At 45.2% G+C, this 27,254-nt stretch overlaps 1 protein-coding gene across 5 annotated transcripts in view; it reads left to right on the top strand.

The window, feature by feature from the left end:
• The window catches only part of FGD5 (FYVE, RhoGEF and PH domain containing 5), a 149,713-nt gene that overhangs the window by 52,653 nt on the left and 69,806 nt on the right, over window positions 1-27,254 (top strand). For all 5 annotated transcript variants that reach the window (XM_034775088.1, XM_034775089.1, XM_034775091.1 and 2 more), the window contains exons 3-5: window positions 13,967-14,096; window positions 27,043-27,101; window positions 27,216-27,246. In XM_034775088.1, the coding sequence (XP_034630979.1) occupies window positions 13,967-14,096; window positions 27,043-27,101; window positions 27,216-27,246 (220 nt within the window). The remainder of the gene's footprint in view (window positions 1-13,966; window positions 14,097-27,042; window positions 27,102-27,215; window positions 27,247-27,254) is intronic.

Here is a 27,254-nt window from a genome sequence, read left to right as displayed (position 1 = left end):
GAAATTAATGCAAATCTGTGCTGAAGAAGCAGCATTGCAATCTACTGCTCATGGCTCTTTTTCCTATTTACCTGTAATGAAAACAACACTTTCTTGTAAATGAACCAACCATGAGACTTCCAAAGCATAGTATGGGGGGCTGATGTGAAAGCAAAAAGGCAGCCCCAAGTCAGTCAATGATGAGGTCATTTGTTGGACAGAATAGTGTAGATCACAAACCCTGGCCTCTCCTCAACATGGTTATTCTCCTATTTGGCAACCAAGATGGTCTGTGCTCCTCATTACATAGTAATTCCTTACACTTGTACAGCACACATCATCCTAGATCTCAAAGTTCCTTCTAAAGGAGGACAAGCGTTATTATCCCCATTTTTCTGAATGCCTAAGAGAGGTTAATTGACTTGCCCAAGATCACACAGTGAGTCAGTGTCAGGGATGGGATTAGAATTTAGCTGTCAAATTCTCTGCTGGCGTAACGGCACTGAACTCAGTGGAGTTATGCCATGAGAGAATTTAGCCCTAGCTCTCTTGATTTTCATGCTCAGTTCACTAGCCCATCTCTCCCCTTCATTCATTTCTTTCCTGGGTAATAATGGTGTCTTACCTGTAATTCTGGAGGATCTTAGAGTACTTCAGAAGCTCATATGCAAGAAACACACACACACACACACATCTCTGAAATATAGCCACTTCTTGAATATGACAGTTGTTTTCTTTTATCTCCAGTTTTTTTTCACCCCTTTAGCGAGACCCAGTACCCATCAGAGTTTGTTTGAGTTTTTGATATATATGTGTGTGTGTGTGTGTGTGTGTGTGTGTGAGAGAGAGAGAATGTAATGATGATGGAAAGTGCTGAATTGACAGTCCTGGACAATTAAGTCCTTCATTTAGCTATAGAACAGGTATAGCTTGGTCAGCTGCAGTGAAAACTTCCCCCACACACTTGACAGGACCATATAGGAGTGAGAAGTGAGTTCAGTCTCCATGGTCCATTCCATCCTTGGCCTCTCTCCAGAGACTATCAGCAAGGGGCCAATTAGCGCCAGTTGTGATATGTACACCTGCCCTTTAGGACATGGACTGAGATCCACTAACCCATTTCGCACAGCTCAGTGTTTTTGTCCTGGGCTGGATTTGAATGACACTTTAGAGGTGAAAGGCTCAAGGAACCTTAATTTGTTAGGCTGCAGAGCTTTACCCTAGCTTACTGTTGGGGTCCCTTGAACAAATTACGTTCATAGTTTGTCTACTGTCACCAATATTCTACACCAGAATCCTTAACAAACACCTGGAAATGAAAATGTCAACGAGCCCAATAGAAACCAAGTTCCCCAAAGAACTGCACTAGATGAAGTTGGCTGTGATTGTTTTCCAAAGCCCTAGAATTAGAGATGAGATTGTGTGTCATGATCACTGGAAACATCTCATGAATACAGACTGACTCACTTGTCTTGATTGGGCATGCTTATTTTTCCATGCTCAAATATCCAGACTGAAAAGATTCCCATAGCAGTAGAAATTTAACAAAATTCAAGGCAACTTACATAGCAGCTTCTCATGTGCCAAGTCATGGCCAGGTGATTGTCAAAAGCTATACCTGAGATAAATGACGGACTGACTGTTCACATCTGAAAGGTCTAAGCACTGAGAGGAAGGTTCTGCCCTGCAATAAAGCTACCCTGCACACTCCTTGCCACAAAACTGCCTTACACCTGGTGGATCGGACCCTAAAAAGACTCCCTTTCACAGGGGGATCTTCACATGGTGGAGCTGCCACACTGGATCTTAAATCATCCCTGCAGCTGGCACAGGCAGCATGACCAGGGGAAAGGGTGTGTGGGTTGGGCATCCCTTGCACCCTGGTGATTATTCACCAGCGGAACAGCCCCATGTGCTCTTAGACAATCAGCACAATTTATAGCACCCCACAGGCTGCTCTAAGCAGCTCCAGGCAACTGGACCTAGTGCAGAGACATCAAGAATGAGGGAGTGGAAAGATGACAAAGACACATTTGCACAACACATCCCTTGCCTAGTGTTCTCACAGCTGCAGCTCAGGATCCACGCGTCAGGAGGGAGAAATGTTTAGCATAGCATAAGAGCATGGGCAGGAAGTCCAGTGACTTACTGATACGCTGGGGTCAGCTCTGGCCCCCGGATGGGCGGGGCCTAGGGCAGAAGGGGCATGGCTGAGGGAGTCAGAGCCATCCCCAGCCCACCCTGTAAGGTAAGTGCCACCCCCACCGGTGTAGCAGCAGCAGCCCAGGGCTCCGGGGGCTATTTAAAGGGCCTGGGGCTCCCCTGCTTCTACTGTCCTGGCCCTGTAAATAGCCGCGGGAGCCCTGGGGAAGCGGCAGGGCTTCCACGGCTATTTAAAGGACCGGGACGGCAGAGGCAGCTGGAGCTCCGGGCCCTTTAAATAGCCCCTGGAGGCCCCCGCTACCCCTGGGCTCTGGGGGCTATTTAAAGGGCCTGGGGCTCCCCTGCTTCTACCGCCCCGGCCCTGTAAATAGCCGCCAGAGCCCTGGAGTAGTGGCGGTGGGGCTCCGGTGGCTATTTAAAGGGCCGGGGCAGTAGAAGCAGCGGGAGCCCCGGACTTTTTAAATAACCCCCAGAGCCCCGCAGCCCTACCCCAGGGCTCCAGCAGTGGGGCTCTGGTGGCAATTTAAAGGGCCTGGGGCTCCAGCCCCTGCTGTGAGCCCCACACCCTTTAAATTGCTCCCTGGGGAAGCTGGGCCGCCTCGGTACAGCAAACCGGTTCTTGCCGGTACACCGTACCGGGGAGTACCGGCTTAATTTCACCTCTGATGGTAAGATAACTAGGGATAATGGTATGTAGTTAAGCAAAGGAAAATAGATGCTGAATGTCAGGAAAGACTTTCTGACACTGAGATCTATTAGACTATGGAATAGTCTCCCTAAATTGATGGAAGATGCCCCAGGACCTCAGTCATATTGGTCAGGAGAAGGTGCTGGAGGGATTGTAAGGAACAATCCTGCATTGGTTCTGGAACTGGACAGGAGGACCTACTAATTTCATAACAGTGCAATCCACGATCATCCCTTTAAAAATAAACCAGTGCTGCTGGAATGAAGTGCTCCTGTAAATGAGGTCCCGTGCCACAGGAAGGCAATATTGCAAGGTTTGCTAGTGTACTAGCCTTTAATAGCCTCATTCATAATGATTACCACAGTAATATACTCAGGCATTCTTACCAAATTATAATGTGCTCTTACATGAGCATAATGTAGTCATTTATCTTTGGGAGAGAGCGGGAAACTTAATTCTGCGTCTGCTGGGACAAACAATTACAAATTGCAGAAAGGCAGTTTCAGAGAGGCGGGAGAGAGAAACAGGCTAAGCCGTTAATAAGCCTCCCCATCTATTCCTCTATCTGCTTCACTGGTGCTTTGGCTTGGGCTGGCTAGCAGCTCAGATCCATGCCAGGCCACACCACAGCCTCTTTGCCACTTCATAGCTCATCTCTTTTGTGAGTTTTTAGTAAAGAAAGCTACAGGACCACTTAAATATCATCTGCAAGTTAACAAGACAATCTACCATAGGTTGCTCTCTGGCTTCACAGCTGTGATCATGCTATTAGGTACCCTTCTTTGGGAGCAGGTAGAACTGTCCCCCTATACAGCTTACAAGAATACTTGGCTGTGTTCTGTTTCAATCATTCACCTATGAGAGAAGGGGACCATGACCCTGGAATTTCGCTGTTGGGATGTAGGAGAGCTGGTCTAAAAGAAATGCCAATTGTTTTTCACTGGAAATATCAAAATGTTTTCACTTTTTTAAAATGTTCCTGCAAATTGTTTGTTTGTTTTTGTCGAAAAACCATAACCAAGAACGTTTAGGTTTTCAAAAACTGTTAGCTAAAAAAAGTTTTACTGAAAATTTTAAATTTTTTCACTTTATTTTGGGGTTTTCATTAAAACCCCAGAATATGTCAGCCATAAGGGACATTTTCCATAAACATTTTTATTTTGATGGAAAAGCCATTTCTCATCAGCAGTGTTTCAAACAATCAGCTCTCCATTGAAGAAAGAGGACAAGGAGGCAACCCCATCTCTTTACAAGTGAAGCTAGGTGAAATAATAGACTCAAACATGCTCCAAATCTGTTGGTGAACTTTGGGAACTAATGAAATAGATGGGGTACATTTTTCTTCTCTGATGTGAACTTCTGATCTCTATACCGTTGATGGAGCTTCTACCTTCTGTATGGACTAGAAAAGAGAATTTTGCCCCACCCATTTCAGAGGTAGACTTTCACCACCCCCTGGTTAGCCCAAGGAAGCAGTCTGCCTCACAAATACCCACTGAGTCACTATTCCTTACCCCCTTCCTTTGCTCCAGGTAGTGCTAATTTTCCTCTGGGCTATATCAACAGAGAATGACAACATTCAAACAAGAAGTGGGGGTGAGGCTAAGGTTCTACCCTTTCCCCCACTCCCATCCTGGAACAGGTGGATCAGGAGAGAGTAAGTGGGTGTGGCGCAACTGGTTACTCCAACATGGATGCAGCTGATAGCCTGCACGGGGGCATAAAGGGGTTTTACTCTCCATTACTCCCTGCATGGACATGTAGGGCAAGTCTAAGTATCTATCCCTTAAAACACCGAACAGAACACTTCAGAACCATCCACCAGTCCGCAATGTAGCTTTAAATGCATCTCTAATGAGCATGGAAACCTCATTGCAGGCAAGTCTTCATTCCCTCTACTAGGAGTTTTTGCCTAAAGAAAGTTTCCAGGATCAGGCCCCCATATCTAGGGAGAGGGGCACAGAATGAAAAGGAAATTCTGTCAGCTTTAGCCGTTGAGATTGGCATGTTTGTTACTGAAACTACATTTCAGTTGTGCCTTCCCTCTGAGGCTTCACAGATTGCGCTCCTTTCCCAATGGCTGTTCTGTTCTCCTCCGTTGGATTCTGCTGACTTCTGCTCTGTGTTCCAGCGTTTCCTCTGGATGCTCATTCTCCCCGCACTGAGTGTTGATTCCTCATGCTTAGCCCAGAGATTGGGGGATGGGGGAGAAGCCAACAAAGCTATAAGTGGCATGGTCTTGAGTTTGCAGCACTGCGTGCCTTCCAGGATGTCTATAAAAGCAATCGGTCTGGAGTTACTCTCTGAATGAAGCAGTTGCACAACCAGAGTAGCTGGCAGAGTCCTTGGGCAAGTTTGCAATTGACATAGTTCTGTCTCCTTTAGCATAAAGAGAACTTTGCAGAGTTAACCAGGCTTTGCACATTGAGTCTGAGAATCAAAAGAGCCTACTGATACTCCAACGTCTTCTGTCCTAGATAGGTAAAGCTGAAGTAATGAGCTACTTCCAAGTGATAATAAATGGTCTGTTTGGGATGAAAAAATGAAACGGAATCAGAGTTCAAGGTTGCGCATGTTCTTTTGTAATTTGGACAGAGATTGAGACATGATCTGCTCAGCTCCTACTTGGCAGGGAACACCCTATATCAGCATCCTGTGGTTCTCTGCACATGGGACAAAAGCAGTGGGATGAGTTGTAGAGAACCACGTCCATCCTTCTTTGGTTGGAGCAAGTGTCATTGTTATGCAGGACCTGTAGAGCGGGAAGGCGTAGATGGCAAGGGTGTGCAGTCGAGGAGACCAGGTTTGGGTTTTGCATATTTGGGTTCCAAGTTATCTGAACCACCTACATTCAGGGGGAAGGAGGGGAGCTGTCAGGTGAAGGGTCCAGTTATACCCAGTCTCTATAATGGTTTGGGTTTTTCAAAAGCAGAATGAAAATGACTCCAGAATGGCTCCCGTCCCCCCGCACTATACAGTGGAAAGGAGAAAGTTTGAGTTCTGAGACTTGTAGTTAATATGAGGAAACGAGGGCTATAATACACATTCAATAAAAAGTGACAGGTACAGCTCCCAGCAGGTACAACTCCAGGGCTTGGATTGCAAACTCGAAACCATAAGCAGTAAATAGGATTAAAACATGATTAGCTTTCCCCTTCACATGTTCAATGGATGGATTACCTAACAGGCTAAGAAAAATATCATCCATCATTATTTTAGGTCTAAATCCACAGATGTTTTGTCTGAATGAAGGAACAGTTAGTTTCTTTAGCTTCTTTCCCACACGAGCACATAATTCTATCAGTGGTAATAGACAGCAGTTAAGGGGATCTGGGCATGAAGCAGAATAAAAACATTTGCTACTAGAACTGTGTGAAAAGTTTATGGAAAAACTAGACATAGGCCTAAGTCTCAAAGTTTGAATTCAGATTTGAATCCAAACTTGTCTAAAGATCAAGAGGGTTCCGATTTTGGGGGTTGGGGCGGGGGGGCAGTTTGGATTGGTTTGTTATATAAACAAAGGGCCAGCTGCTAAATTAATATCTAATCTGATTTCCCCCCAAGTTTGTGGGGTTCTGAGATGCGAGGTTGATTGAATACCTTAAACTAGAGGAAATATAGAGGGCAGTGGTTGCCAGTCCAAAGCTCACTCTAAAATTTACCCAGATCTAGGAACCTTTCGGCAAACCTGGAGCGGTGTTTCAAGCAAATTTGGAGTCAAATTTCAGGTGAATCCTAAGGATTTGAGGTTTTGGGGGTAAATGGCAAGAAAGCTGATTTTTTGCCTGGTACGAACTTAAAATCAGGCAAACCTCTTTTGTCTGAGTTTCTTTGGATCTTGCCGTCAAATACATATGAAGCAAAACTGGGGAGACAATGTACACAAAATCTCTTGTGAACCAAACCCGGCTGAGTTTCACACACTCTGGTCACCTCTGTCCCCAAACATATAGGACATCTGTGATTTTCCTAGGACCTATATCTTGCCAGCCTAGCACTCCGACAGCAGTCAGATAATCTGGAATATTACAGTTTAACATTGCAATGCAGCTCCTAAATGAGATGAGATTGCACCTTCACACTGACTCCAACAGTACATGACACCTTTGAAGAAGTGGGCTGTAGTCCACGAAAGCTTATGCTCTAATAAATTTGTTAGTCTCTAAGGTGCCACAAGTACTCCTGTTCTTCTTTTTGCGGATACAGACTAACACGGCTGTTACTCTGAAACATGACACCTTTGTACATCACCATGAAGCGACGGGGGGCGGGGGCACTCTGGTGTATTTCATCTTGTTGATATAAACTTCATAAGAACTGCCACACTGGATTAGACCAATGGTCCATCTAGTCCACTCTCCTGTTTCCACCAGCGGCCAATACCGGCTTACTCTAGAGTTAGGAAGATGCAAGAAACCCTGCAATTATGGGTTAGCAGTAGACAGTTGTTGGGATATCATGACACAACAGCATCCTGAGCAATTTTCCCTCTGAGCAAATATGAATATAAGACAATCCTTGGTGTGTGTGAGATGTATTTTAATTTCTAGACTCAATGATCCAAGACATTACTATCATAACAAGTCATTGCTCTTTATTTTACCATCAAGACTCTGGCGTGGCATGTGAAGCAAGGTGGCTTTGCAACTTTGTTTATTTCTTTTATGGTGGCCCCCCCCACGCAGGATCCAAGATCTATTAGGTAAACAGATAAGCTTGTCAAAAAGAGAGAATTCCCGATATCTCAAACCCATATACTTTCTGATCTCTGACATGGGACTAAGGGGGATTTTAGAAGCACTTATTTCTCTATTACTGGCCTATCGCCCCCTAGTTCATATCCCTGAGCAGGCAAGAACACTTAGCCAAGCTCCTCTGCCTTCCACTGTCCTTTCTGAGATTCTTTCTGCTTAAAATTCTTACACTGTAGAGAATAATAGCTTCTGAGAAGGAGAACATATTGCCCACCATAAATAATCAGGGTCGAATATGAATGGTTGCAGAAGGGATACATTTGTAATTGTGCAGTTTGTGTGCCCTGAATATTTATGGCACCAAAACCCATCTCTCATTCATATTTCTTTCCAGCCCCATTCAGAAGATAATGCCACTAAATCACTTGTCATTTTAAAAATGAATGATGGAATTAATGAGATATTATTAAATTATGAATTGTTGTTATAATCCTTTAGGAAGAAGCTTTAGGTTACAAGGTCTTTCCTCATCCCCAAGATCTTGGATAACATGTTATAGTGGATCCTAAATGAAATAATCTTTAATCTTTTAAACAGGCAAATTTCAAACCAAAACTGGCAGAAGGAGATGGAATTCAAGCGCCTTTTTGTTCTCTCTGTTTAACTCATGGACGTTTATAATGAGAGATGAGTGAACCAGTGCAGATAAAATATGACCCTTCAGCCAAACTCAAATTGCACATTTTTGGGGGGGAAGGGAGGTAGAGGAAGAGAAAGGAGTTCTCTTAACTTTTCTTTTTATCACAATTCACCTTTGCTTGGCCTCAGAACTTTCTGCCCTCTCCCCTACCTCCCCAGGATCAGAAGTTGAAGTGCCAAAATATCAATCATCATCATGCATTGTCAGGACAACCATCCCCATAGTACATTGATACAACTTGCACAGCTTAGATTCTCATCAAAAATATTTCCCAAGTATACGGAACTAGCACCCCATGACCTTATCTTGCCCTCAGTACTGTGATTGTAAAGGGGGGAGGAAAATTTGTCCATAGAGTAAGTGTTGTCAGGAGAAAGATCTGGCAGTTGGTGAAAAGCTTGGAGAAAGATGTGGATATTTCAATACTTTGTGTCACCAGCTCCAGGTAACTGACGCTGCACTGTAGTGAGTGCAAACTTTTGACTAGCACTCTAGCATAATTATCATCCAAGTTTATTGATGGTGCATTACACAGAAAAGTAAATCTAGACAGGTCAGGAAGTGAAGGATTCAGAATCTACAAAGATCCTGAAGGGAATCCTGCCTTACAGCATATTACATTCCAGTACCCAGTATTTTCCTTGACTCATGGAATCAGGGGTCCGGAAAGGCTGGAGGATCTAGCCAGAACAATACTGCATTTTCCAGGCATCTTCATTACACATCATAAATAAAAATAAATAAATAAAATAATGGAGATATCCCATCTCCTAGAACTGGAAGGGCCCTTGAAAGGTCATTGAGTCCAGCCCCATACCTTCACTAGCAGGACTAAGTACTGATTTTGCCCCAGATCCCAAAGTGGCCCCCTCAAGGATTAAATTCACAACCTCTGGGTTTAAGCAGGCCAATGCTCAAACCACTGAGCAATCCCTCCCCGCAAGGGATGTCCTATCATAGGACAATGTTAATTATCTTTGCCCTTTCCACAGCTAATGAGACAAAGTAACTTTTAAGAGGCTCTACTGGCCAAACTTCCTTCTCCTCTCACTTACAATAGTTTTCTACTGATTGCAGCAGGGTTACTCCCTCTGTACACTGGTGTGAGTGAGATCAGAATTAAGCAGGCTTTGGCTCGAGCCATTTCTGTAGGTGATTGTGGCATGTTTTTATTTCTTGTACTTAGTCTTCTGTCACTGTTCACCTGAGGACTGGCCAGCGGTGATGGCCCAGGATCAGAATGTGCGGCTCTGTCAGAGGGCAGAGTCACCGAGCGGGCTAGAGAAGTGAGGGAATCCTTGTCTATTCACAAGGGTGGGAGGAGGAATTGACAAATAAAAGCCGCGCTCTTTTCACTAGTGACTCATGTGCCAACAATTAACAGAGGTTTTCAGCTACCTTGTGCTGTGATATCACACAAAAAGCCCACGCAGTCATTAGAGCAGTTATCACTTAGCACAACTCATTCACCAACCAACATGCTCTCTGCTCTTGGTAGTGTGTCCCGAGAATAAACAGATGTCATTACACAACAAAGAAGCGGATGCTCTATTCCCAAACTGTATGTTATTTCAGGCTCTTTGGCCAGCATGGCCAATTTTTTCTTCCCAATGGCCATAGTCAGTTCCTTACCTAGTGTGCCCACCTCAGTAGGGTATATCTGTCCACTGCAAAGAAGGCTTCCGTACATGGTGGCTCCATGGTCCCCTTTCCCTGTCCTTTCCCCATTGCAGGCAGGGTTGCCAGGTGTCCAGTTTTCGACCAGAACGCTTGGTTGAAAAGGGACCCTGGCAGCTCCAGTCAGCACCGCCGACCAGGCCATTAAAAGTCCAGTCAGCGGTGTTGCGGGTCTAAGGCAGGCTGGTTCCTATGTGTCCTGGCATCGCACTGCACCCCGGAAGCAGCCAGCAGCTCCGGCTCCTAGACGGGGGGGAGACACAGGGCTCCATGTGCTGTCCCCGCCCCGAGCACCGGCTCCGCACTCCCATTGGCTGGGAACCGTGGCCCCTGCCCCACCAAGGAACCGTACCTGCTGGCCGCTTCCGGGGTGCAGCATGGAGCCAGGACAGGCAGGGAGCTGCCTTAGTCCCGCTGCGTCATGGACTGGGAGCCACCCAAGGTAAGCCCATGCCCCAACCCCCTGCCCCAGCCCTGACCCCCAGAATCCCAGAGCCCCCTCCTGCACCCCAAACCCCTCATCCCCAGGCCCACCCCAGAGCCATCACCCCCCCCCAAGCCCCAACCCTCTGCCCCAGCCCAGAGCCCCCTCCTACACCCTGAACTCCTCATCCCCGGCCCCAACCCAGAGCCCACACTCCCTCTCACATCCCAACCCCCTGCCTCAACCTGCAGCCCCTTCCCACATTCCGAATCTCTCATCCCTACCCCCAGCCTGGAGCCCCATCCTGCACCCTAAACTCCTCATCTCCAGCCCCATCCCAGAGCCTGGACCCCCAGCTGGAGCCTTCACCCCCCACACATACACTCCAACTCCCTGCCCCAACCCGGAGCCTCCTCCCACACCCTGAACCCCTCATTTCTGGCCCCACCCCAGAGCCCACACCCCCAGTTACAGCCCTCACCTCATCCCACACCCCAACCTCCTGCCCCAGCCCAGTGACGGTGGGAGAGAGCAAGCCACCAAAGGAGGGGGAATGTAATGAGCGGAAGCAGGGCCTTGGGGAAGGGGCAGGGCTAGGGTGTTCAGTTTTGTGAGATTAGAAAGTTGGAAACCCTAATTGCAGGCCTTCAGACGCCTCGTGTTGGTCAATTGTCATGCCTGAATTCTCCACCAAACAGGGTCTACTCACCACTGGGCCTCCCCTTTGTGGCTGCATCTGGGGATTAGCTCTGCCTGGGCTGAGGCCCCGTTCTGTCACTTGCTGGTGCTGCAGCCCCTTTTGCTGTCTAGGAGTTGCAGTGCTTCCTCTCCGAGGCCTGGCTTTCTGGCCAGGACACTATACAGTTTTCCCCTCCTGGAGTAACAAAGTCTCATCAGATCTACTGTCTGGTACTATTCCACACAGTCTTCCCAATCAAGACTGTGCCACTTCCACAATAGCTGGTAGGGAAACCTGGGCCTGCCCACAACTCTGTGTTCCAACTCAGGGACCTTACAATCAGCAGCCAAGTTCTGCATCATCTCAACCCTTGCTGCCATTTCCATGGGCTTCTTTCTACTCTGCCCTCTGCTGGCTTTCTTCTCCAACATCCTTCTGGGTAACTCCTTACCACAATGTGTGGATCCCCAGGCATCTGTTCTACCCCTGGGTTTCCTCCTTCACTCCTCCCAAGACCCAGAGAGTGACTACAGACTTCCACTCTGTCCCCTCTCTGCTCTGACTTCCTGGCTTTATTCAAGCCTCCAGATACTCCTGCCCAGATGGGCTACATCTTCAATTAGTGCTTGTCATCAAGCCTTAATCTCCCCCAAGGTGCAGCCTACCCAGCTAATTAGCCCTTCTGAGCCACCTTAACCCCTCCATTGTAGTGTGGGGTGACCACCCCATCACAGAGGACTTATGGCCATTAGGAACAGCTGGGCTTTCAGAAGGATTTTGAAGGAAAAGAGAGAGGGCATGAGGTTTATATGGGGTTGGGAGGCTGAGGCATATGTAGGTGAGGGAGAAAGGAGTGGACAGAAAAGTCAAAGAGAGCAATGAGGAGAGAAGCTCAGGGGGAGTGTAGGGAGTAGGACAGGGTGTAGGATGAAATGAGGCAGAGCTGGTGGAGCAGAGTTAATACATGAGAAGGAGACCCTTGTATTTAGGGCCTGATCCAAAGCCCGCTGAAGTCAATGGAAAGCGCGCCATTGATTTTAATGAGTTTTGGATCTGGGTATTAGGATGGGAGAAGAGTTTAAGACAATCAGAGATTCAAGAAGAGAGTTATGCCTTGAAGCCTGACTAAACCTGAGGACAGACCATAGGTAACAGAACCAGAGGAGGATGGGACAGCAGTAGAAATATATCCCCCGAACACTAATAGAGTGTGTCTAGACACCCCTTTAAAATGATATGCTTTGGGAGCATCTGCCCCTAGCGTTCTGCTGCCAATGCCACCCACATACATCACTTTTAAAATAGCAACCTGTGACTCCACATTGTCAGACTCCCTGATGGATGAGAGGGTTAGTGAAGATAAGCTGGCCTTAGAGTTGTATATATTTCAAGCACTGGGAGTGAGGAAAGTAAAGTAATAAAGCAATTACCATCAATAAAAGCTTGGAAGTGAGGGGTGGAGCTGATCCACAGAGGCTCCTTTGTTGTTGCAGCTAGGCAGGGTTTAGGAAGTGCAGTGATGCCGCCCACACTGAAAAACCACAGACACTAATAATAAACAAGGGAAGACAATGCTTAGGCACAGAAGAGGCTCAACCTCTACCTACCACCATCCTCTTGCGGCAGAGAATGCAGAGCAGCTCGCTGAAGCCTCTCTCCCCTCTGAGCCATTGGAGGGATCTCCGCTGCACTCCGGCAATGAGGATCTTGGAGGAGCTGTGGCAGAGCTGTCTAACTGTTTATAAATGAATGTAAAAATCAAATAATTTCTCCTCAGCAGGGAGCTGCATTCCTGAATGAAAAATCAGGCCTGGTCCAAAGCCTATTGAGTTTCCTCAGTCATTCTCTTCAGCAGGTTTTGGATTGGGCCCTCAGAAAATAAGGACTAAGGGCTAGATTCATACTCTACCTTGGCAAAAAACTTTTTCTGTGTCAGTCACTGTAGTGCTGATTCATATTGAGGAGGGGCAGGTGATGTTTCCACCAGCAGCCATTCCTTGGGGGATTATACCTTGGTAGGACAGCTTTAGTTTCCACTGGGAAATGCATAAAGCCCCCACCATAGATACTCCCCAGGAGATCAGTGATTTCTCTGGCCATGGCTTCTCCCTAGCTTGTGCTCACCACATTTGGGGTTGTGGAGGCCTCCTCTGCCCCATTCACCTTTACCCCAGTGCCAGTGAAATTGCAGCCTATATGTACTGTTGTTAACTCCCTTCATAGTGGACTTTCTAGGTGAAATCCAGGGCAAATTCAGCACTTAGTCACACTAATTCACCCACGGCTACCTTCATAATACTCTGTGACTGGCATTCATCCACATTGGCAAAATGATTTGAGCTCCTCAGGTGGAAGGTGCTATGAAACACAAAGATGAGCCAGAGCTGCAGAATCTGGGTCTGAGTTCAGATTCCACTGAAACAATTCACAAATGTTTAGATCTGAGGATTTGGTTTGAGCCCGTTGCTAGCACTTTATCTATGGTTATTGGTGTTACTATTGTGCTGTTTTACCGATCTGAAGTATCCCTACAGAACCCGGCCTCACAGTGTCTACGCTCTATTATTAATTATCATTGTTAATCATTATTATTTTATTATATTCATTTTGGGGTGGTTGTATCTAGCAAAGGGCAAACCAGTTCGAACTGTGGCCCTAAAATATGAACCCAGTCAAACTTCTGCCCCAAGCTTGGACTGAACCAAAACACCAAACGTTTTGGGAGGTTTAAAGAGTTTTGTTAACTTTCCTCCTATTATGTTTCACATTCATGGCAGCCTCTGAACTTACTATCAAAAAGCAGGAAGCTCCAGGAATCCTGCTTCCCAAGTTTAACAGACCTACTGGGTTTACCTGCCACTAGCTGTGTCTGGGTTGCCTATGGAATACTTATGTCTGAGTAACAGTGATGAGGCCTGCATGGTGAGAATGTGATGGGCTGATCTGTTCCTTTTGCTTACAGTGCCTATACCGAGCCTTACAAGGTGTGCCCTGTCTCTGTGGTACCCGTGGAGGACGTCACATCAGACGAGGAACAGAAGAGTTCAGAAGATGAGGAGAGTAGCCAAGGGGATCCCAGCCTCATCCATAAAGTAAGAGCTCTGGAACAATCTGGAGAATATAGGAAACACTCAAGGGGGAAGGGAAGAAAAACAAGGATGAAAACATCCTTGGCTCTTGGATATGTTTACACAGTCCATGGCAGCGAGCCCCCCAACCCAGGTCGACAGACACAGGGTTGCGGGGCTCACAGTAGCACTCTAGAAATAGCTGTGTAGACACTGCTTTGAAATTGCTGCTCAGGCTGGAGGTCAGGCTCTGACCCCACCCCCTCTCTAGTTTTCAGAGCCCGAGCTCTAACCCACGCCGCAATGTCTCCACAGCTATTTTTAGCATGGTAGTGCAAGCCCCACAAGTCTGTCCACCTGGGCTGGGAGGCACACTGGCGTGGGCTGTGTAGGTATACCCTCAAGTAGCCATCTCTTCCCGCTCTGTGCTTACAGCTAGCCCAGGAATATCAGAGCTATGATCATTGCATTTCTTCAGAACTATAGTAAGGAGTTACTTCTGTTGAATATGGCAGAGCCCACAGACCTAAGAAGGGAAGCTGAGGCAACCAGCCAGTAGGCTCAGGTAGGTCCTGATCCAATGCCCACTAATGTCAATGGGAGACTTTCTATTGACATGAGTGGTTACGGCACCAGATCCACAAATCTGGAGTCTCTTGGAGGTTGAGGGATGACCCGTGTGATCGTTGCAATGAGATCTGATCTGAAAAGTTGTGAGCCTCTTTCTTAGTCCTGCACTCTGGGGATTGGAGGCAGGGAGAAATTGCTGACAGATGGCCAGAGAAGAGTCCATGCCATAGAACTTAATCTGCAGAAGGAAGAGAGGGGTCACAGCACTGAGCCCTCCACTTACGACGGAGAATTCCACCCTCCAGAATTTCAGGATTATGGAATTCTGCCGGTGGTCCTGCATACCCAGCTTTCCAGACTCCCCACAAAAACCTTGGGCCATTATTGGCTCATTGTGATTGATGGTGAATAGAATAAATTCCAACCCTCTGTTGTCCTTCCCTCAGAAAGTGCTGGTATAGTTAAAGAATACTGACAGTGGATTGTATTTCCTACCCTCAGCACTCCCGCCTCCTTTTGTTGTCTTCTCACGCAAATCTTCTGGGTGCCAAGGGAGCATTAGCTGCCCTGTCAAAACACAGCCTTGCAATGATGAAGGGCAGAAAAATTGTCCAACTACCCAAGGAAGTGATGTCTTCTCCCTCTTGTAGCAAAATCTTCAGACAACACAGAGCGGTTGTAAAACATGAAAGAGTTCAGAAGCACTGTCGCTTGGGGAGGGTTGGCAGAGGTACACATGTCTGGATGCCAAAAATAGTACCATGAATTTGGAAATGAGCTAATCTTGCTAAAACAACTGTTTTGGGCTGGCCTAGCAGAGCTGAATTTGGATTAAAAAAAAAACTCCAACAAGTGGAGTTTGTTGTTTTGGTTTATGGTTTCCCCCTCCCGAGGGAAAATTAGCCTGAATAAAGGCATGAAATCACCTAGCTGATAAGATCTTCTTGCTGTGTCCAGAACACATGATTCTGACTGGTGTCTAGCTGAGATATACTTACTTCACTCCGCTGAAATGTGGATTGTCAATCCCCAAGTATTATGATTTGCTTTGCACTCTTGCTTTTTTGCCTGTTCATTGGAGATTTCCAAGGCTTCCAATTTGGGGTTTGGGGTGGGGGAGGTGTTGTTTTCTGTTGTTTCTTTTTTTAAGGCTCATTTTCTGAAGAAGAAAAAAAAAAGTCAGATTTGTACACAGGTTTCCTGGAATTGTTTGAACAGCTGGCCCCCTTTGAATCCCTGCTCTCCTGGGGATGAGCTCTGTGTGAATAAGAAGGAACCTTTAGGACTTGCCGGCACCTCCATTCTGCAAACAATTTAAATGATGGACAAAATGATACGTTTGGGGTGTTTTGGTGTATCCGTTTTATAAAAAAACCTAGGGCTTTGATTTCCACTGGGTTGCATAATTTTTACAGCAGTCTAACTCCATTGGACCGTGCTGGAATTGGACTGGCATAAAAATTATGTAAAGAAGTAGAAAAGTAAGCCTGTCTTCTCCGAGTTTTGTTTTGGTCAGGGTTCTATAAGTGCACCCTCAATCCAGAAACCCTGGGTAACATCACTTGGTGCTTTTGATTATTCAAGTTAAAGCTGATTTTGAGAATGTGCTCTTTTTGGTTAATTGTGCACTTGAATCCCCTTCTTTAAATCTCTGGCAGATGGTATCAGGTTAGAAAACTCCCAGATGAGGATGCTGTAGTTTTTTTAACCTCTGTGATTCTACTTGGTTAAAACCACCAAAAGGGGTGCACTTCTCTTACATAACTAAGGGAGATTCTCTCTTTTTCCGCCCCCTGCTTAGCTAATTTACAGGAGCTCTGGAGTCATCCCCAATGTGCGTGCCTGCTACATATGCTTATTTACTTACATCCACCCAACTGGTAGGAAGGTGACACTTGACTTTTCTGTCGCAGACTCTGAAGGATAAACAATGGATTTTGGAGTCTTCTTTGCCTGCATAGAGGAAAGCATCAGAATTAGGGATGGCAGTTGGCAAATCTGGATTCCAGTTAGGTATAGGCATGTACAGGTTCAAGTGAAATAAGGGATCTTTTCATCTCCAAACCTTCACTCAGTACTAGAAAAACATCCAAACCAAATCCATCCCACCATTTGAATTTGATCCAGACCTAAAATTGATGCTGGTTCTTTGTGCTACAATGAGATGAACCACATAGCTGTGAACTTTAGGGGTGCTCAGATCTGGATATTAACTTGCAGTTCAGACCCCACTAGCCCGCAAACTCAAACTGCCCTCTCACTTTGCCTATGCTAATACTTTTTGCAGCTTTCTCTGAAATTCCTACTTCCAGCCAGGACCAGAAATAGACACAAGAAGATGCCTTCAGAAGGGCTGCTCTTGTGAGATAACCAGCCCACTGTTATTCTCTAGAGATTCAGAGAAGGTTTGGAGAAGCTCAAGCCTTTGGGCTTCTCCCATGCTAGCTGTGCTTTGAATGCCTCAGAGCATGTCAAAAAGCTTGAGGAGGATCCTGCACTTAGAAGGTCTGAACCATAACCCAGGTTTAAATGTAACTACTCTTCCAGAGATAAGGCCTCAGACTTTAGTGTCAGGACTCTGGGAGTCCAAGTGGGAGTATTCAGCCAGATCATCCCTCCTAGCTGCCTCTTAAGACAAGCTGCCCTCCTTGACTTGACCCCATTCCCAGCTACACCCTTATCTCTTCAGCAATCTTCACCCTGAAACTGAAGTGACTCCAAGGACAATTCCTTTGCTAAGCCTGACACTTTGCCCATGAAGACAAGAGCCTCTGTGTGGTAGGGAGTCACTTCCACACTGGATCATGAAAAGAGCAAGTGAGAGGATGCTGTAGACTAGGGGTCACATTTTAAGCTTTAATAGCTGGTGGCGAATTGGAAGGGGCGGTGGGGCCAATGTTGGGGTTTCATTTGGGTAACTTCAAATCCTATGGAGTTTGCTGGATGGTTTCAGTTCCCTGGCCCCTGAAATGTCGCCATCCTTCTTCTGCGTTGTAGTGCCAGCATGTTGAGAGCTCTGTCAAGGACAAACAAAAGCCCAGTAAAGACGAAGCACTTTTCGGAGGGTTCAGTGGGGATGCACGCATCAATGTGTGCAGCTCCAACACACCCACAACAATGTGTGCACTCTCACTGCATCCACAAAACTCCAATATCAAGCAATATAAGGCCGTGAAGCAAAGGTTGCGGGGTGTGAGCTAGTGGGGGATGTAGTGGAGATGCAGCCCCTGAACTCAGAGTTAACTTCTCCAGCCTCCTTTGTTGGGAAGCCAGGCCAAGGGAAATGTGACAGCTGCAAGGCATGAGGGTGCCTCAGGCAGTGTTTTGTGATGTCTGGCTGCCTGACCCAGCCTGGGTGTCACACACATCGAAAAGGATGTTGGTCACAAGAAAAGGCAAAGGGCTTAAAAATAGCCCTAGTAGTCAATGGAAGGCATTTAGACTCAGACTGACAAGTTGCACCATTGCTGATAAGGAGCCAACCTTCCTATACAATGGCGGCTTTGGAAGGGTACAGTAGTAACAGGGTAAATATCAGCACGCTAGGGAATATTGTATCAGCATCAGCTATTTCAGTATTCCTGTTATACTCAAGAGTGGTCTACAGTGAATCCTACATTAAACCCCCACTCAGAGAAGAAGGATCTGTTAATAAACATGGCTGGGTGGTTGACATGAAGAATTGAAGGAATTCCCAGGAAAGATTCAATTAGCCTCGTTTGATCCTGCAATAATGTGATTGTTTATAAAGCATCAGGATATAAATACTTAAGTGCTTTTATTGTAATACAAATAATAAAGCCATACTTTAAATGCAGAGAGAGCTACTTGCATCCACAACATGGATCTGTCTGCCAATTAACCTCGATATAGGAAAAATAAAAAAGTAAAGTTGATCACATTTAACTCCTGCTTAGTGTTTCAGAATAAAAACGTAAAGTGACGCATGGAACTATGCACAGAGCAGCACACAAATGGTCTAGTCCTCCCCTCACCCTGGGGAAAATCAAGAGGCACTCCACTGAAGCCACTAGCCCTACAGCTGGGTACAAATGGTGTAAATGAGAGTAGAATCAGGCTGTGCCTTATGGCCCTAGACGTCCCAAATCATTTTAGCTGCTCACCTAGGGCAGGGTGTTGTTATATGTGGATCCAATGCTGGTCGTGCTGGAGAAGTGGTCACCTAATACAGGTAACTTGCCTTTGGGTAATGCTAGTGGATACCTTGGCGTAGTGGAGACTTAATAAAGGAGTTTGGTAAATTATTTGATCCTGAGGGCAGCGTTGATCCTCACCGCTGATCGACCATGATCCTCTCTGAGGTGCCGGGAATGTAAGGCAGCAGTGGGACAAGGAAGGCCGTGAACCATCACAGCACACAGAGGCGACCTGTGTTGTGTGTAATGAAGGAAATATCAGGCTAGAATACAAAGGTTTTGCAAAGAGCAAGGCAGCAACCATCTCACTATTACTGCATGTCAAATTGCCTTTGCTGTTCCTTATCTTTCCACTGGGTGGGGTCGGTTTCCAGGCTCCATTAATCACTCTGTTTTGCAAACCTTTAACTTTCATACACTGAAACACGCCCCCTCCCCCCACCACCCTCCACACAAAACCCAAACATAAGCTGTACTTGGGAGCAATGGATTGGTGCCCTGTAAGGAAGCGACAAATTTAGACAGCTCTTCATGGGCCAGGTTTGGCCTTTTGTAATTGAACAGATTCCCCAGGACAGGTTGCAATCAAGCCCCGAGAGCAAGCCATTGGAAGACGACTCTCCCGGGTTCCATCTCCAACTGTGTCACTAATTCATTGTGCAGGCTCAAACAAGGTCCCTGCTATTTCGGTGCCTCCGTTTATCTATCTATAAAATTAGTAATAAGAATAAACCTACATGACAGCGGTGTTGTGAGGTTATTTAATATTTATAAATCACTTTAAAGTCCTCTGATCATTATGATGGTGCTGTACAGACACACAGTCCCTGCCGCAAAGAGTTTATAATCTAAAGCAGTTAGACAGACAAATGGTAGGAGGGGAAGCAGAGGGACAAAGCAACTAGAGAGACGCAGCCAGCCGGTGGCACAGTTAAGAATGAAACCTCGCTTTCCTGACTGCCAGTCCCAGTGTCTTATGCACTACGCCATGCTGCCTCTGATGAACCACAAAGCATTCTTATTACTCCTCTGTTTCCTGGAGCACTGAGAACTAGTGAACAAAGTGCTAATACTTCAAGCTACTTGGATTTCCCTGTTCTTGTGTCATGTATGAAATGTGTGATCAGCTGTCCACCTCCATGCTATGCAGTGGCACTTGGGCAAGTTGGACATGTTAAGCATGCGGATGAGTGGTAGGCAATGGGTATCGACTGGTCCAGTAGCTGTCTTAGGGTTGGTATTGCCCAGCACAGCTGCAGAGTACATAAATACAGTCAAATTGTGATGCTCTGGAGGGACAACCCCATTCCTGCCTCAGTACCCCCCCACACACACCCTTTCTCCTCAGACATGCTCACTGTCTGCTCACCATCACCCTTTTTTTAGCCTGAACTCTTGATATTAAGGCAGTAGATGCAGAAGGGACATGAGACCTAAGACTGCTCAGTGCAGAGCACTAAGCCTAGCACTTAACCTCAGCTGGGCTCACCCGTGACCTCTGCTCACCCCTGCGCACGAGTGCCACAGTCTTGCGCTCCCTGCTTGTGCACTCCATGTAGATCTAGACCTGAGTCTGCAAAAGTGGAAGAACTGATTGGCTGATCTCTAGACCTTTTCCACAACACTGGTCACCTTTGGTTTGGCCCATTCCTAGTTTGTCTGTCTTGTAAGCAGGCAGCTGAGAGTCTCCTAACAATAACTGTCTCCTCAGAAACAGGACCTTAATCATCAAGTCTAGTTTACGACTACCTGGAAAGAGGTTATCCTGCAGGAAAACAGGGAGCATGATGGCTGGAAAGCAAAGACCCTACCGCCCCCGCCCCTATCAAGAGTAACACAATGGGATGGGAGGATGTGATCGATGTGCCATACGCATGTTAACACCCCGTGAAAGTGCAGCTTTGTTGTGAAGCATTCGTGGGCTCCTGATGTGTATGGGCTTTTGATAGCCTGCAATGCCGAGCATCAGCCACTGGCCTTCATTTCCTCATTATTCATCATGTTCTTCAGCTCCCTGGCAGACAATGAAATAATATCAATAATACCTGGCTATTCAATCAAAGGCAGAAAATTGCTGTTTTTAGCCAGGCTGTCTGTGACTTTTCCTGTCTTTATCTGTGTGATGCCACCTGAGCACACATTGTCTCAATCAAGCTAATTGCACTCTGAGAGCAACGAAAGGGAAAATAACAATGTGGAGAATGTCAGGAGAGGACACAGTTAGGGTTGCCAACTTTGGTTGGACGTAGTCCTGGAGCTTTCATCACATGGCATAATCTTTAATTAAAGATTATTCTTTAATTCCTGGGGGACTCCCAGACGATCCTGGAGGGCTGGCAACCCACGTTGGAGTCTCCAGTCTCAGCAGGCAAGGTCTACCTCTCCAACACTCTTGCCACCCTCCTTTTACTGGTCTACTGAAGGCCATTAGAGCTTTGATGTGGAGTTCTACACAAATTGTGAATCATGCTGTTTGCTAGAGTTTGCTTAGAGACAGAAACTGACCTTGGGCAAGTCACATAGCATCTCTGTGCCTTAGTTTTCCCATCTATAAAGTGCTTAGCCACATCATGGTGGGATTGTAAGGCATAGTTCATTAATCTTTGTAAAGCAGTTTTAGATCCTTGATGAAAGCAGCCTTGTATGTTATGTGTAGTTATTTTTATCTGAGGTAATAAATACAGTAATTGTGTTAGAGTATGTTCAAAAGCATTAACACTTGACAATCAATTCCTAAAGAAATAAGTTGATTTTAGTGTTCTTAATATTGTAATGAATCAGGGTTTGTGTATGTGTGGCCATGTGTGTGCACACACCACTGCCCTCTTCAGGATGAAATCAGAATTGCTGAACTGTGTGTCATAAAACCTACACTGCTAACAGCTGAGAGGAGAGTTCCCATTGATTCAAGGCCTATGCATTTGGAGCGGGATGGAATCTGAATTCTGTATATTTTGTTGCTGTGAAGTTCTGTGTGGCCACGATATATAGCATAGTGATGAATGTGTTGTTCTAGGTGGCCAGTGTTTTGTTATAGTACAATATCTATTTTTCTTTTCTTTTTCTTTTCCTTTCATTTAATCCTTTTTATTATTTCATTTTATCTTGTTCCCATTTCATATTGTGAGATCTTGATTCTCAGTCAGGAGGACATTCCTCTGGAGCTGCTTTGTGACCCAGATCAGGGCACTGGGGTGCCATGAATTGAAAAGGGGTCCTGTGGCGACTATCCAGGTCATCATCATTCCCCTTTGACCAGACCATGCTGCTGTAATCCTTGAGAGCTTGGAGACTGAGATGAGAAATGCAAGGAGGTGGAGGAGTTCTTAGAACAAGGCACTGAAGCACTAACAGAGCAGGGAGATCAGATAGAGATACACCAGAGCTGGCTGTTTTCTGGGTCAAGTAGTCTTTTTCCTGTCTAGCAAGACCTTCAATCTTTAAGAAACAATCCACTGATGTGGCTTTATACTTTTCTAAATGAAGGACAATGACTAGGCTGAGCAAACTCAACATTCCCAAGTCTGGTACAGTGAGCTCTCAGTTACACAAAGCTCTGTGTCTTACTGAAGTCGGTGGGAGTTCTGTATGCAAAAGGCTTGCAAAATCAGGGCCATTCGAGTTTTAGGTTCCCATCCTGCTTCCATTGACTGCTCTGGCAGAAGACTGGGCCCTAAGTTTCAGATTGATATCCCACCATGCAGAGTGTGTAACCAATTAATATGCTGATTCTTTATCCTAATACAGAGTCTGTGTGTGTTAGATGCTTGTGGTCATTTGAGGCACCACATCTGCCCCTTCTGTCTATTACGCCATCTATGAACAGGAATAGGTTATATCAAGTGACATGCAATCAGCTGTTAGTATCCATATATGATAGTTAAAGCACAGTATTTGATATGCAAACTAGAGACTGCCATTGATTGAGGAATATTGTGGCCGACTACTTGGGTACAATTTTGGAAGAGTCACAAAAGCATATTCTTTGGGCAGGTGTTGGATATCAGTTTTGTCTGGGACAGGGGTAGGCAACCTATGGCACACGTGCCAAAGGCGGCACGCGAGCTGATTTTCAGTGGCACTCACACTGCCCGGGTCCTGGCCACCAGTCTGGGGGGCTCTGCATTTTAATTTAATTTTAAACGAAGCTTCTTAAACATTTTAAAAATCTTATTTACTTATAGACTTATAGAAAGAGACCTTCTAAAAACATTAAAATGTATTACTGGCACGCAAAACTTTAAATTAGAGTGAATAAATGAAGACTCGACACACCACTTCGGAAAGGTTGCCGATCCCTGGTCTAGGAAAACGGGCAAGACAGCTCGATGATTAGATTTCCTGCTTTGCACTCTCTCTCAAGAGATGGTTCAAATCCAGAGAGTCTGGTTTTATTCCCATAGGCCAATGGGAGTTGGAAGCAGCATGGAAATCACATGCTTAACAAACAGGGCACTACCTGGCCCTCCCCAGACCAATAAGAGTTCGTAGTATTTAGAGATGGAAAAGGCCTTTAGAGTAGTTTGTCTAGTCAGTGCTCCCCAGCATATTCTCCAGTGCTCTGTTCAGTCCAGTTTTAAATGACCTAGCAATGAGGCTTCCACCACATCCCTCAAGAGACTATTATCCAAAGTCAGAGATCTCACTGTCAGGAAGTTATACCTGATATAGGAGCAGCTTCATTATCAGATGAAAACTCCATTGACTGTTGAGGGCAGGCAATGCGAGGGACCATTTTGTTTGTATATAGCATATATTTTAGATTGTGGGGCAGTTGAGGCTAATAAGGACAACAAGACTCAGTTAGGCACAGAGGATTCTGGCTCTGTCTAGATCCATCTCTTCCATCTGCTGAGTACAGACAAACAGCGGGAATTGGAGTACACAGCTACTGAAGCAGCAGCCTGGGGAGGAAGCGTACAAGAGTGCTTACTGCTGGGCTGAAGAGTACACAGTAAAGATCACTACAAATGTGGTAGCTCAGTCATGTTTTAATAATCACTTGGGCTTTGTTTTAGAAAGTTGATAGTTGAGGGACCCGCACCCTCTACCTCCCGCTATTCCCAGAAGTCCGTCTCCGGACACTGTCGTCAATCTCAGAGTTCATTTCCTGGTTAAGCAAACAGTAATTAAATAACACAAGACGGGCAACGCCTAGAGACACTGTCTCAAAACTCGCCCTAGACTGGTCATGTGACACCAGGGGTCCCAGTGTTTTGTCTCTCGACTAAGACATATTAATCACAAGTAGAATTACAGACCGCGACAATCTGTATACATAAAAGGCGAGTGGGTCCACACCAATGGTGAAATATACTTCGCTTCTTGGTCAAGCCTGTCAATAGAGGACGTGCAAACTGGCCAGCATTAGGTTTGGTAATCCAGAAATAAAATTCCCATTCAATTGATTTATGTCTGCAAGTCAAAAGGGCAAGGAAGAAAAAGAGCCCAGAATATCCTGATGCTGACCAGCGACATGTGGTAGCTCCTGTGTGCCGACACTAGTGTATGCCATGTATCGTCACTGGTGACAAAAAGAGAGAAACAGGGTAACCCTTTAGGAATGATTGTAAAGTGTAAACACAAATATATAGTGTAGTACAAGGAGTATACTACAAATAGTGGAATGAAATTAACAAAGGGAAAAGATGACTTTCAGGAAAAAATACTTATACTAGATCTGTTCAACTGTAGTAGAACAGTGTCCCAAAGAAAAATGGGAGAAGCACCACTCTTTGGACCATTTAAACAAGAATCAACAAAACATACTGTAGGCAACAATCTTGTATTGGCAGAGAGATGGATTAGATGACTGAATCTAACAAATGATTAGATCACTAATTTCTTTGAGTCTCTAAATCTTCCACTTGGCTCCCCATCAGATTACAGTGAAATAGATTATAGATGGAAAAGACAGGTTATTTCCTTCTTTTCTGAAGTCTTATTCACCTCACACAGTGGTTCATATCCTTTTTTATACAGCAACTGGATCTGGGCATTATCATCCCCATTCTGGGATCACCACCCCCAGGTTGAGAACCCATGACCTAACAGAATGGGGTTCCTGATTACTTTCCTGGTGGAAAGTCATTCCTTTCCTTCACTCATTTGTACGGTAAAAAGAGATGTATTTGCGGTGTGTTTTGAATAACCCTCTGCTGCTCTGTTATAGACAGTTTTAGGACTCATTTGTTCATGCTGAATATTTTTATATTAAAGGGGCACTGACAATATAAAATGCACCACTTTTTTTTAAAAAATCCTTACTTGTGTAGGGAACAGCACCTTAAAACGGAAAGAATTTTTAAAATGTAACTTTGCTTTTCATTACTTATTCCGATTATTTTCTTTTTGTGATTTAGTAATGATGGGCATGGAAACAAGATTGGTTGGTTTCATTTCAGTCAATTTTGCATCTGGGTTTTCATGGTCCAGCTATCATGCTACTGGATTTCAGTTTCCAGCACTTCCAGGGAATGCTTAAATCTTCCCTAAACTGTTTTCAACCTTTCTTATTTCCAGCCTGAGTGGAAGCAGGAAGGAGCAAAAACATTGGGTTAAAAAAAAAAAACCTGATGTCACAAGATTACTAGTTCCAGAGATGCAAAAGGCTTGGGGAATTACTGTTCAGATTTCTGTTATTAGTGTTTAAACACTGGAGATGAACTGCCAAGCTTGAATGTGCTCTAAACTTTAGCAAAGGTTGCTGGAGTTTGAATCTGGGATTTTGGTCCAGGGCCTTACAAATGCTCTTCAATGAGGGGCTGAATTAAATGATTTCACCATGATCCCTAACAACCCAAGCAATTCTCATCCAGAATTGGTGGTGATAAAGGATACCAAATCAGGCTGCCACCTGAATTACAATAACCAGCTTAGTGCACGACGGTTCAGCATCTCCCAGCTGCTTGATTGTACACCTTCTAAAGGAGGCTCTTTAAGCAATGGATTAATGACACACCTGGTCCCTTTAAACAATACACTTGATGCTGCCTCCTGCTTGTTAAGAATAAACGGCATGTTGCATGGCCTCTTGTTCATTGACGGCTGCTTCCTTGCTTTATTATCACTGCTGTATAAGTCAAACTTACTATAGTATAAGATTTCTTTCTCAATAAAGGTTTCAACGCTTTGTCCATTTCTTACCTTGGTAAAGAGGCTCACTCTGTAATATGGTAACAACCTGTTAAATAGAGGGATCTGCTGATTATATCACTATAGAATGTTGCTCTAAACAAAAGCTCATTCTTGGAATGATTAGCATTTTGTCTCTGATATTTATATGGCCATGATTTGTAAACCTGTTTAAAAACATCCTAAATAAATAAATAGACTAAATAAGTAAATAGATTAAAACCAAATGATTCATGAAGCCAGAGCAAAGCATCATAATTAGCCTCTTGAGCCTTGAAGAACCACTGCCATTGCTTCTTTGGCAGGTTTCTGGGTCCTCGGAGATCTCTGCTGATTTCAATGCATTCCACTGTGATCTCAAAATGATGTTATTTGCTTTCACGCTGCACTGTTTGCTTTCAGGATATAGTTACCACAGTTTAATTTCATCAAATGTGCTTAGCACGCAAGAAAGCCCTTTGAACTTGTTTGCTTCTGTAGCTTGCAGTGGGAACAGTTTGGAATATAACTATTTAAAAAACAAAAAACTTTACCTTGCCCATGAGTGGCCTGAACAAACTGGAGCAGCTTTGCCTCCAGCAATCATGAAATTACCCTTCTAGAGTTAGAATCTGTCGGCCTTTCTTTCTGATGAATTTTTGCCCTATTGAAATCAATGGGAATTTTCTCTCTGACTTCAGTAAGGTCAGGAGTCAGTCCATAGCCACCAAAACAACTTCTTGAATCTTGAGAGCATGACCCCATTTCAGGCTGTATATTTTGGATTTATTTATTTGTATTGAGGTGGCAGAGCTGCAGTTGTGGATCAGGACCCCATTCTGCTAGGCAGTGTATAAATTCTGAATAGAAAGACTCAAGAAGGTTTGCGCATTGGCCTGCTAAACCCAGGGTTGTGAGTTCAATCCTTGAAGGGGCATTTAGGGATCTGGGGCAAAAATCTGCATGGGGATTAGTCCTGCTTTGAGCAGGGGGTTGGACTACATGAGGTCCATTCCAACCCTAAGATTCTGTGATTCAGATTCAAGAATCAAGTAGATTGAGGGCATTCTCCAGCCCCTTCTGTTTTGGGATGGGAGATTTCTTAACACCTGTGGTTTCCTTTTCAACAGAAAGAAGGACAGTCCAGAGCTTACCTCATTGCCCAGGAGTTGGTGTCTTCGGAGAAAGTGTGAGTTCTCTGTTAAAATCTGGCTGTTCTCTTGCAAATGAAGCTGCACATTCCACCCTGATTCATTCAGCACTAACTTGATGGCAATTAATATAATTCTGTCTCTTTCTGCAGATATGTGGAGATGCTCCGGCTGTTACATGTGGTAAGTAA

The sequence above is a fragment of the Trachemys scripta genome, chromosome 7 (assembly GCF_013100865.1).
Source record: "Trachemys scripta elegans isolate TJP31775 chromosome 7, CAS_Tse_1.0, whole genome shotgun sequence".
Taxonomy (NCBI): Eukaryota; Metazoa; Chordata; order Testudines; family Emydidae; genus Trachemys; species Trachemys scripta.
Note: the sequence above shows the minus strand (reverse complement) of the source record. Positions and strands in the feature narration are given on the sequence as shown.